This window comes from Dermochelys coriacea, chromosome 19, assembly GCF_009764565.3.
Source record: "Dermochelys coriacea isolate rDerCor1 chromosome 19, rDerCor1.pri.v4, whole genome shotgun sequence".
In the NCBI taxonomy this organism is placed as follows: Eukaryota; Metazoa; Chordata; order Testudines; family Dermochelyidae; genus Dermochelys; species Dermochelys coriacea.
Window position 1 is genome coordinate 8,242,574 of NC_050086.2, and position 12,462 is coordinate 8,255,035.

At 48.2% G+C, this 12,462-nt stretch overlaps 2 protein-coding genes across 4 annotated transcripts in view; both read right to left on the reverse strand.

The window, feature by feature from the left end:
• CNR2 (cannabinoid receptor 2) overlaps positions 1-12,462 on the reverse strand; it is a 36,186-nt gene that overhangs the window by 6,137 nt on the left and 17,587 nt on the right. The window contains exon 2 of one of the 3 annotated variants that reach the window (XR_006278226.1): positions 9,603-11,987. Coding sequence is in view for 2 of the 3 variants with exons in the window: in XM_038377702.2 (XP_038233630.1) it covers positions 10,827-11,921 (1,095 nt within the window). In the remaining variant the exon portion in view is untranslated. Of the gene's footprint in view, positions 1-9,265; positions 11,988-12,462 lie in introns of those variants that run through there. The other 2 variants (XM_038377702.2, XM_043506001.1) reach the window with 2 other exon arrangements.
• FUCA1 (alpha-L-fucosidase 1) lies at positions 281-8,445 on the reverse strand. Its single transcript, XM_038377911.2, has 8 exons — positions 7,864-8,445; positions 5,287-5,421; positions 4,581-4,718; positions 3,941-4,046; positions 3,434-3,634; positions 3,087-3,277; positions 2,165-2,264; positions 281-1,479 (listed from the first exon to the last, which is right to left on the reverse strand). The coding sequence occupies exons 1-8, from the start codon at positions 8,196-8,198 to the stop codon at positions 1,339-1,341; spliced, it is 1,347 nt and encodes a 448-aa protein (XP_038233839.1). The 5' UTR covers positions 8,199-8,445; the 3' UTR covers positions 281-1,338.

Below are 12,462 nucleotides of genomic sequence, written 5' to 3' on the forward strand. Positions count from 1 at the left end.
TTGATTTTAAGTCAGACCAACAGTACCTCTGCAAAGACTTACAAGAACAGATTACCAGCTGCTTACAGCTCTTTCCACAAATGTAACTACACCCACATTTTAAGGACAAGAATTTAAATTCAGTTAAGTTTATAGGAATGTTAGAGACAGCTCAGATTCATTCTTTAAATTCATTACATCTAATCTCTTTCAAACATTTATATAATCTGTGTATTTTACATTATAAATATTTGTAATCACACCTAATTCAGCTTTAATTCACATGAAATGAATGCAGCAGTGTTTTAATAGAATTTTATTTTTTAAATTTACAGATGAAATACATTGCACATAAGAATCTGAAAAAGTGTTTAATTCCAATTACACTTTAAATGGCATAATGGACTCAAAGACAGGATGTTTAATAAATTTCACACACCAGAAAATAAAGTTAGGCTACTGCATTTTGATTAGAGTTAAAGACTAGGTTTCAAGAAGCAGATTATGCCATTTAAGTGACATGAATATTCAAATCAGTCAGTATAAAATATTCAGTTTCAGAGCTCCTGAGCTGATATGTTAAAACACAGGTGCAGTGGACAGCTTCAGTGAAGACCTGCTCTTGTCCTGAAGCAGTGGATGTTTTTTCCTGCTTTGGTTTTGCTTAGTTTGATGGTGCAGACTTACACACCAGTCCAAGGCATATTCCTTGATCATAAACAAGGAATAGTTACATCCCTCCATAGTTTGGTAACAGCTGTATCTTGAACATTTCGATAATTAAAAATGTGAAATCTCTCCTTTAGCAGGTAAGCACCCTCTTGGCAGGGTGACCGTCATTTGTTTTGTCAATCTTAAGCATTTCTAATGTACCCATCACTGTAGTAACCAAGTGCCATTTATTCACATTCTGTGTTTGCAGGTTGCAGATCCTAATTCAACCAACTTTGTAGCTGTCCTACACTAAATTTGTTCACACTCCCATCCACCTTATGTGACTGTCATGCCTATTAGGCTGCAGTGTCATGGTTAAAGGTGATGAAGTGATAACAGCTGCCAAGAAGCCCAGCTAAGGATCTCTCATCACAGCAGTCTGACCACACTCAGAGGTCAAAATCCAGCAACAGAACATTACTATTGCTGGCCATGTCTCTCAGACAGATGAAATGTTGCGTATAGGTCAGGCCTTCATTCCCACCCAAGATGCACTGACCTACCTGTTTTCTTGGCCAGAATGGTTCAAAGGTACTCTCTTAGATGAGCAAGAAAAACAATTTATTAAGATCCCTTCACCTTCAAAAAAATATCAGATCAAAGCAAAAAAGCGATCTAGTTCCTTGCTTTTCTTCAAAGTCACTATCATGCCACACCTTCTAGCTTGAGAGTCCAGCAACACGGCACTGGGAGAACAGATGGAGGTACATAGGGCAAAGTGATCAGCAACCCTTTATATAGGGCCTTCTCCCACTTCAGTGTCTCAGAGAACCCCAGCATAGTCACCTGAAGAAAGAGGGAAAGAACAATACTCATCTATTGCTTCATGCACATACTTCCTGTTTCAATACATCTTAGTCAGCAAGTTCAATGTATTTGCAGACACTCAAGGGGTTGAGCTAGCCCCAACTACTTTCCATCCCACCAGAGTTTACTGAGCTGCAGAGTACTGTACAAGGCACATTTTTGGCCCAGCATCTGCCTATGGTTCTTCACTGGGGAGATTTTTCTTATGGCCGTTTGAAGATGACACAGCCCCCTCCCTGTGCCATTTGCAGTGAGTAGTTTAATAGTTTTTTTAGTTTGTGTTGCCCTGTCGGAGTGGTCCTACTGCTTTTTGGGAGCCTTGGCTCATTTCATAGCAAATCAAGTCAACAGAAGCTGGGAACTCTGTGGAAGAAATGCCCCTGCCGGTACTATGTCAGGTGAACAAGCAGTGCTGACAAGTCCTATCCAGCGTTTTTTAGAGAATAATGGTGGCTTAAAGCAAGGTGAACACACAGAAAGAGGGATCGCAACTCCTTTATGACATCTTTGTGACAGAGAAGACCCAAGACTAGAAGTAAGGGAAGACAACTTTATATATACTTTCACCAGATATTTAATGGAACCCAGGCTGGGCCATCTCAGCCTTTATGTACCGATATGGACTCGTGAGATTAATTAATTATCTACTCTTCAGATTCCTTACTTGGGTGCTTGAAGATGGAATAGGTGAAGACAGCTTCAACACACCACCCTCTGGCCAGGTCAGAAAGATGGCATAGACAGCTGATCTTTTAGAAGTGTACCTGAGGGAATATAAGATGGTGTACAGAGGTGTGTAGATCACCAAAAAATACAGAGGGAGACAAGCATCTGGCTTTGTCAGAAGTAAAGCAAAAAGTGCATGCCCCCCCCCCCCATTAATCAGTCTAGTCATATTGGGAAAGCTAGCCGCACGGGGTCCCCTGCTTTCCTTGCATACCTCAATACTTTGGAACCACCATTTATCCAGTCAGCAGGGACTGAGTAAAGCTAAACAAAGTCCACATAGGCTCCCTAAAGACAAAGGTCACCTTGCAACATGGCCTTGCTTTAAGCTGCTGTGATCACTAGTGTAGATTAAGCTCTTGTGAAGCTTCATGTTGGTCATTTCATTATTCTCTTTAAAAACAGTTTAGGTTTGTTGTGTTCTGGTCTCCTTACACACTTACTATACACCTCTTCCTCTGAGGAAATGCAGTTGCTGAGTAACAGCGCACAGATCCATTTCACAAGAATCTGAGAAGTAAATACCACCATAATAAGCCAACCACAGGAGTTTAGGGAGACAAAATGCAGTCATGCAACTAAAGATTTTAGCCAAGACCATGGGGTTAAACACTCCTACTCAGGAGAAGCATCATGGAATCTTTAGTGTTTTACTTTTGATTTTTTATTTAATTTATTTATAGCATGGGGCAACAGTCCAATACTCAGAGAGTAGAGGGCAACTTGTGAATCAACGTCTTTCTAGTGTTTATTTTTCTTTGGAGCTCTCAGAGTAGCGAGCTCAACCCTTCTTTGCTCATGAGACCACAGCCTGAGATGGGTGGCTGTTTCAGAGCGGTCTTGTGTAAAGTAATCCTTACCATGCATCGATTGTGGTGTTCTCCATCTGCACCCTCCACGGCTTAGAAGCATAAATTGCCTCTCCATTAACACGCAGCCATTTTCCAAGGGACAGAAGCCTTTCTTGAAAGATTGGAACAATTACCCCTTCTTTTGTAGGGCCCACATTGAGAAGATAGTTGCCTCCAAAACTCACAGTCTGCACTAGTTCCTGTGACAGGAAAACATGAATCCACTTTACTTTCCCTCTTGACTACGAAAGAAAGAACCTGCTACTTTAGCCATCACCCTATCATACTGTTTTGCCAGATAAAGTAGACAACTCTAATCCCCAGCAATCCCCCTATTTATATTAAAATGTTCTTACCGAGATAATACTTGATTCATCCATGAGCTCATTGACTTGCATGTTGCTTCGATAGCCCCAAGATTGTTTGTCAATAGACGTGCACATCTCCCACTTGTGCTGTGGCAGGGTGCCCGGCTTGTATTTATCGGCACAGTTATAGTATCCTCCATGATGGCAGGAGCAGTTATTGCACCAACGGTCATTTACCACAACAGTATCCTAGAATGATGAGAGACAGTTCAGAGTAGAAAATGTTTTGACTTAGACACTCAATCCTTCTGCTGCAGTGTTTCAAAGGAACAAGTTTATGGATTTTGTTCTGGGATCTTTGGAACTAGTCTCCCGATAACAAGTACATTCATTATTTTTGATTAAAAGGTCAAATACTTTAGGATCAGTCGAAGCATATAAATTGTTGAGGGCATCTAAGGTTTTTGACTTAGATTCTGCCAGTATTAGAAGCTGCCCGATTTTCCATATTTATGTAATGGCCAGAAGACATGAAGGAAATGCTGAGAGCAGTACCTTGACAGGACTATCATTATAAAGCCAGGCAAGGAAAGAAGTAGAGTTCCAATATGTGTCCGGACCCTCCCAGTCACCATCTGACCAAACCAGATCTGGTTTATACCTAGGAGACAGATGAATGTTGCTAGAAAATTTAACATTCCCACTTCTGGCCCAGCCCAAAGAGAAGACTAAACTTCATAAGCAAGAATTAAAAATACTGCCGTGTGACAATTATCTTTGCTTTCACATACTTCTCCTATTGTATGATATAACCAGGAAATTTGCCTGGTGGGGGGAACAAAAAGCACACACCCATGAGGGAGATCCTTGCTGCAGCATAGGATGGGAGTATCATTCATTCCCAAAGTGGGGGTGTAGCACTAACAAAAGAGGGCAAGTGCAAGTTGTCTCCATGCAGGCATAACGGCCAGTAAATAATATCGAGGAAAAAGTGCTCCCAAGCACAGATAGATAACATGATCCCCTTCTCAGATCACCTCAAATCCCAAATTGCTGCTGTAGGAAGGCGAGATCTGCCTTGTGGTTGAACAGCAAATATTAAAGTGTCTCTCTTCCTCTGCCCCACATCCTTATGCCCCTAACAAATAAAGAAATACAGTAATATTCAGGGGCGCTAAAAGGTTGCAGCTCTTACCTTAAAACAAGATCATAAAGCTCTGGCATAGTTTTTGAAACGACAAAATTCTGTGTCTTGAAGCCATTTTTTTTGTCATCTAAATACAGAGGATTAAACCACTCTAAGAGAGAATGGTACAGTCCATAGCGTATGTTCCTTAAATATTAAACAGAGAAAGGAAAGAGATGAAAGCTGGGTTAACAAAAAAAGTACCAGTTTGAAAAAAAAAGATCTCTGCATATTCACTGCACTTGTGAAGCTTACAATACTTAAAAAAAAAAAAAAAAAAAGACAAGCACGTACTACTGTAGTATTCAGTGCTGAGTCTGCATTAGAGAATGCTATATCTATTCATAGGTTTAAAAATACTTCCAAAAGGTGGGTAAATATCACACTCCTTTCCTCACATATGAGAGAGACTGAGTAACTTGCCTAAAGTCACACAGTGAGTTAGTGGTAACGTCTGGAATATAGCCCAGGTTGTCACACTCTGATTCCCATGCCCTATTCCCTGGACCCTGCCGCCATCCTGTAGGAAACCAACAGGAGATTTGGGTACGAGAGTTCTCTTACCCTGAGACAAAACAGTTTTGTTGAAAAGTATGTGCTTAGGGACAAATTTATCAAAAAGAACTAGGAGACACTAATGGGCATCTAATTCAAGAACTGGAAATAATTCTTGGGTAACAAAGTTTTGCCAGTATGTACAAGAGCAGTGACATACCTTTCTCTGAGAGCTTGTCCCAGTTCACCCACTAGGTCTCGATGGGGCCCTATATCCATAGAATTCCAGTTCCAGGACACAGGAGACCCCCAGTTTGTGAAGCCCTCATGATGCTTTGTAGTCAGCACAACGTACCTGCGGAAATCAAAGCCCCTTGTTCAGAAGGAAATAGAACCTACCTAAGATACTCCATATCCAAGAGCTGTCTCAGATTCCTTTTCTGACTGTACCTGTTTGCAAGTTCTCTCCCAAGAGTTTAGGAGTTTTAAATGAATTTTAGTGCTGATAAAATGCAGACAGAACACAAGTAATGAAACAAATGCCTTGCCCTCAAAGTGGAGGGAGAACTTCTAAGGGCAAAAGGGTAAACCTAAGAATAAAAATCAGTGCAGTCAGAGTGGCATCTTTCAACAGCACTAAATCCACTTTCAAAGTTAGACACATTAAAGCCACTGACTGAGTGATAAACCACCACTTCCAAGTGCTTCCATAGTTCCAGTGAACGTAATTGTTTTGAGACTCATTTTACAAAATGAAATCATTCTTGCTTTGTGTAAGTCTGTAGAAACCATATCTCACTAAGGTCTCAGAAAGGGACTGTCCATTGGCTAAAAAAGGAAGCAGTTACTCAAGTAAATCACTTGACATTTGCTCTGGTGGAAGGCAGCAGAAACTGGTTCCCTCTGGCTCTAGCTTTGATTAATGCAAGATTTAAAATCCATGAATGTGTTCCTTTCCTGGGAATGATGCATCCTCAGGCTGCTACAATCCAGGGGTTGGCCCCAGCAGGGAAATACACTATAGGAACCAGGGTTCTGCCCTATGTACGCTCTGCCCACTGGAGTGGCTCTGGATCCCGGGATGGAGCAGACCAATGGCCCCTAAAGATGTTTTATGTGCACAAAGGTCACCAGTGAAGGCACCCACTGAACTCCTGCCCCACAGGACCCCCCTGGACCTTTTTTCCCCAGCAGAGCCCAGGGCCACCCTGCCATCACAGAGGCTACCTGCTCCCAGTCTTCTATTCCCCTCCCCACCCAGCTACTGCTTGCTCTGCCCTCAGGGTGCCCCCTTGCCCTGGTTTGCACTCTCAGCCCAGCCCCTAGGCTACTCCCCATTAGAGACCAAGGGGCCCCCTCACTCGCCTCCAAAGTCACCAGTGCCAACACCCCCACCTCGCCCACCCGCAGGCTACTCCCCATTAAGAGACAAAGGGGCCCCTCACTCCCCCCCAGTCACCAGTGCCAACACCCCCACCCCCGTCTCTGCTCACCCGCAGGCTACTCCCCATTAGAGACCAAGGGGCCCCTCACTCCCCCCCAAAGTCACCAGTGCCAACACCCCCACCCCCATCTCGCTCACCCGCAGGCTACTCCCCATTAGAGACCAAGGGGCCCCTCACTCCTCCCCCACAAATCACCAGTGCCAACACCCCCACCTCGCTCACCCGCAGGCTACTCCCCATTAGAGACCGAGGGGCCCCTCACTCCCCCCCAGTCACCAGTGCCAACACCCCCACCTCTGCTCACCCACAGGCTACTCCCCATTAGAGACTAAGGGGCCCCTCACTCCCCCCCAGCCACCAGTGCCAACACCCCCACCCCGTCTCTGCTCACCCGCAGGCTACTCCCCATTAGAGACCAAGGGGCCCCTCACTCCCCCCCAGTCACTGGTGCCAACACCCCCACCCCCACCTCGCTCACCTGCAGGCTACTCCCCATTAGAGACCAAGGGGCCCCTCACTCCTCCCCCCCAAATCACCAGTGCCATCACCCCCACCCCCATCTCGCTCACCCGCAGGCTACTCCCCATTAGAGACCGAGGGGCCCCTCACTCCCCCCCAGTCACCAGTGCCAACACCCCCACCCCCGTCTCTGCTCACCCGCAGGCTACTCCCCATTAGAGACCGAGGGGCCCCTCACTCCTCCCCCCCAAATCACCAGTGCCATCACCCCCACCCCCATGTCGCTCACCCGCAGGCTACTCCCCATTAGAGACCGAGGGGCCCCTCACTCCCCCCCCAGTCACCAGTGCCAACACCCCCACCCCGTCTCTGCTCACCCGCAGGCTACTCCCCATTAGAGACCGAGGGGCCCCTCACTCCCCCCCAGTCACCGGTGCCAACAGCCCCACCCCGTCTCTGCTCACCCGGAGGCTACTCCCCCTTAGAGACCGAGGGGCCCCTCACTCCCCCCAGTCACCAGTGCCAACACCCCCACCCCGTCTCTGCTCACCCGCAAGCTACTCCCCATTAGAGACCGAGGGGCGCCTCACTCCCCCCAGTCACCAGTGCCAACACCCCCACCCCGTCTCTGCTCACCCGCAGGCTACTCCCCATTAGAGACCGAGGGGCCCCTCACTCCCCCCCCAGTCACCAGTGCCAACACCCCCACCCCCACCTCGCTCACCCGCAGGCTACTCCCCCTTAGAGACCGAGGGGCGCCTCACTCCCCCCAGTCACCAGTGCCAACAGCCCCACCCCGTCTCTGCTCACCCGCAGGCTACTCCCCCTTAGAGACCGAGGGGCGCCTCACTCCCCCCAGTCACCAGTGCCGGCTCCCGCCCGCCGGGACTGACCTGGCGCCGGCCTGCTCGAAGAGCCAGGCCCAGTAGCGCGGGCGGAAGTCGCGGGCGGTGAAGCGCGAGGCGAAGTCGGCGTAGGTGGTGTTGGGCGGGTAGCGCTCCCGCACGAAGCGCTCGTAGTCGGCGCGGCGCTCGCCCTGCCAGTGCCACCAGAACCACTCGGAGCCATAGGCCGGCACCGAGAACACCCCCCAGTGCACGAACACCCCCACCTTGGCCTGGTCGAACCACGCCGGCAGCGGCCTCGCGTCCAGGCTGGGCCAGTCCGGGCTGTAGCGGGGCCCGCAGGCCGCCCCGGCTACCAACAGCAGCAGCCAGCGCGCCTCCATCAGCGGCGACGCCTTGCCCAGGCCCCGCCCTTCCGCCCACGAGACGGGAGCCGAGACGGGCCAAAAGGGGAACACGGGCGCCGACCACGTGACGAGCAGGGCCGACGCCGTCGCTAGAGCGGCGGATGTTGAGCGGACGAGCCATCGCCAGCGAGGCAATGGCCACGTGGTTCCTGGGGCACGCTGGCGGCACGTGCTGCCCCTGGGATTGTCACAGCTCGGGCACAATGGGAGAGGGCAGGTCCCGGGAGCCCATGCCCGAGGCTGGGGCGAGCTCCTGCACCACAGAGGGCATCAGCCTGTGGGGCTGACCCACGGGCACCCTGCCGGCTGGGTCTGACACAGGCCTGCCCTAGGTGTCGCTCTAAAGCTTGGCTCTTTTGCCCACAGAAGCAAGTTGGTCCAATAAAAGATATGACCTTACCCACCTTGTCGCTCTAGTGTCCTGAGACCAACACAGCTACAGCTCAGCAGGTAACACATGTAGTGCAATGACATCATTTTGCAAAGGCATCCTTATTTCTATCCTAGCAGCCACTGGTAGCAAACAGCATAGACCTATGACAACACTGCATACAGCTACTTGGTTACTCTAGGGCAGGGGTGGGCAAACTACAGCCCGGGTGCTGCATCCAGCCATCCAGAGGTTTTAATCCAGCCTTCTAGCTCTTGCCAGGCAGTGGGATCCAGACCCTGCACCCCTGACCCCCTCCCGCATCCCAACCCCCTTTCCCCAGCCCTCACCCCCCTCCCACCCTCTGAACCCCTCCATCCTAGCCCAGAGCAACCTCCTGTATGCCCAACCCCTCATCCCTTGCCCCACCCGAGAGCCTGCACCCCCAGCCGGAGCCCTCTCCCCTCCCCCCCAAGTCCCTGCCCCAGCCCAGAACCCCTCCCACAGCCTGAACTCCTCATTTCTAGCCTCACCCCAGAGCCCACACCCCCAGCCAGAGCCCTCACCCCCTCCCATACCCCAACCCCCAATTTTGTGAGCATTCATGGCCCACCATACAATTTGCATACCCAAATGGTGGCCCTTGGGCCAGAAAGTTTGTCCACCCCTGCTCTAAGCTTTCTAAGCCACAGAAAATATTCTTTATTCTTACTCTGTACAGAGAGCTAATAGATTTACCCTGACAGTTTGCAAGCTAAATACAACAAAGTGGTTTACAGTATGTAGCACAAGTAGTACATATACTACTGCAGGTAAGTTTATGTGCATGACTGAGGTCAATAGCCTGAGTGTGCTTTGTTAAGTTTCAAATGTTGTTCTCTCGTGTTTGTCAGGAGTTGGGAGTCCGATGTTATAATCATATTAATATGCTGCACCCAAGGGGGCAAATTCAGCACTGGTGTAAAGTAGGTGCAAGTGTTTATGACATGCTCTTGGCCACATGTACTGACTGGTGCTCGTGTTATTTTGCCTGTGTCCAGTTGACATGTTCTGCAAAAGATACTTAAGGAATGTCTTATTTCCTAGGCACAAATATCTTGCCTGCCTAGAGTAGAAAACATCTTCAGCACATACTGCATTTCGGGACAAAACAATACAGCACCTTCTTAAAATAGCTTCTCACTAATTCCAGCCAAAGGGCTGAATTCTTCTTTGGTGCAGTCCCAGTAAATTACACAAGGGATAAATGTGCCTCCTTAGTTGGATGAGAAGTAAACCACACTCTTACATTTCCTTTGGAACCATACTTGGCTGTAAATGTTTCTGGAATACAATCAAACTCCTAAACACTGAGGCTCTCAGACTGCCCAGTTCCTCAAAGCTATTTAGGCACCAATTGATTTCAGTGGAAGTCAGGAGTCTGAATACCTTTGCGTATCTAGGCATAAGACCCACTGAGGGCTCCATTCTGCGCAAGGTGCTCAACTTCCACTGAGTTTAATAGGAGTGTAGGGCTCTCACCACTGCTGCGGTGTGCTCGATGCCTTAGCATATTGAACCACAATTGCATATAAAATGTTGCAGTCCCAGCAGTAGAGTAGCCACAGACCACCCTTGTGCTACAGCCACGTGGGTCAAAGCACATTTTACTTGGGCCAGAACTTAATTTTAGAGTAGGGAGGAAAGAGGTCATTGACTACAAGATAAGTGCGTCAAGGAGATCACTGGTTGACACAGTTGTGGACTAAGTCTGGTAAACTGGGAGGGTTGCCCTAAAATAGTGGGGACTGCTTCTGTTGTTCATCCATCCATGGTGTTTGTAGCGCACCCATCACTGTAGTATCTATGAATGCCTGCTATGCTATCATTGTAATATTCGAATGGTAGAGTTGGTCCAGTCTTCCTTTGGTTGGGTTATCTGCTCTTTAGAGGGTAGGGACCATCAGCCCCGATTTTTAAAGGTACTTAGGCAGCTAATTCCCTTGGAAATCAATGGGAATTAGGTGCCTAAATACCATTACAAATCTGGGCCCATGTCTTTTACTCACTAAGTAAAGTCCCAGGCACAAGGAGGGTGCAATCTGCAAATGTTTCATAATACCATTACAGCCAAATGGCTTCATTTCCCAGGCAGTCACGAATCCTCTGAGAAGCTACAGAGAAACGCAGCTTTAGATTTTCTTCCTTTTCAAAGAAACAATCCAAAATCTGTCATATGTTTCCCATGTCAAAGCTCAGGCTTCCAGCAGATTCATGTGTGTGTTGTACACAATGTCATCACAGATGGTTTCTATCGGTAAGGATTTCAGAGTGCTGTCTGCTTCTGGGGTCAGGGAGCTCTCTAAGTGGATCACCTTCTTTCTGAACCACGAGCTGGTGTTCCTCAAAGAGGAGCACAGCTCCCTGCTTCGGAGGGCGTACACAATGGGATTCACCATGGAGTTCACCAGGCAGAGGGTGCTACAGAAGGCGAACACCTTTCTGATGTGATCATTCAGGCTGACAAAGAGGCTGTACATCATGAGAGCCAGCACTGGGGACCAGCATGTCATGACAACTGCCAGGACCATCACTAATGTTTTGGCAAGCGTGATGTCCATCCTCATCTTTGCATTCCGCTTCCCAGCCTGGGTTTGGCGTTTCTCCATGTTCATTGTGTGCTTATGAGCCTTCCACAGCACCTGGACATAGGTGTACACTATACACAGCAGCAGAATCATAACCAGGCAGATCCAGCTTGACAGATACTTGCTATCAACAAAGGGAAACAGCTCAGAGCAGACTGAGTTTAGCCTGCAGCAGTTCCACCCCATTAGAGGCAGGAAGGCAGTGATTATGGTAGCTATCCACGTCACAGCCATAGCCACCACAGCCCTTTTCCTCGTCATGATGACCTTGTATTCCGATGGCCGATAGATACAGACATAGCGGTCAAATGCCATCAGCAGTAAGCTGCCCAAGGACGCTGTGAAGGACATGTTGACCCCTCCGAGCTTCAGCAAGAAGATCTCTTTAGAGGAGTCAGTTTTGTTGAAGACATGGAAATCAAGAAAGCTGCAGACAAATACAGTGCTGGCCAGGGCATCTGCTAGGGCCAGGCTGCTGATGAAGAGGTAGGAAGGCTTTTTCCTGATCTTAGGGGAAGCAAATATCAGATACAACACCAAAGAGTTTTCCAAAATGCACAGAATCCCACAAATGGAGCACAGTACAGCAATGCCTGTTTTCTGAGCGAGGCTGCTAAGGACCATGTAACATTCCATGGACATGGTATTCATGCTGCAATTGGACACTTTTGCGGTTTCATTCACCTGACATCTCCCCATCATGATTATCCAGGCCCAAAAAGCTTTCCAAAGAGCAGGGGTTTCCTAGGTGAGCCTTCAGATGTTGCTCTGAAAAAAGATGTAGAGGAGAAAAACTTATATTTGTACCCAGCACAAAGAACAACACACACAGCTAAAGGGACATGAAACAGTCGGAGAATATCCCCCACCCCCAATGCAAAGGATTTGAAACCATTCAAAGGAGAAAAGAGACCAGCGAGCAATATTTCTAGGTTCTCTGTCCAAAGAGTTGTGTAACACTGGATGACCGAGAGTAGTGGTGTCAGTTCAATTCCTGCTGCTCTTACTAGGGTGAGTAGTTCCACTGACTTTACTGGGATGACCCATGAGATTAGAATGATCCAAATTTGATCCCAAGTCACTAGAGATCCAGAGCCTCTGGTGGTCTCTGCGAAAAGAGTAGGTGATTTCAGTCTGCTCTTGCCAGTAAGATATCTTTGCTGTTAGTCTCGGCAGAAATGCCCTGGATTCCATTGTAGTGACCACGAGGGGGCAGTAATAACAAAGCTTCCTATTTGACAGG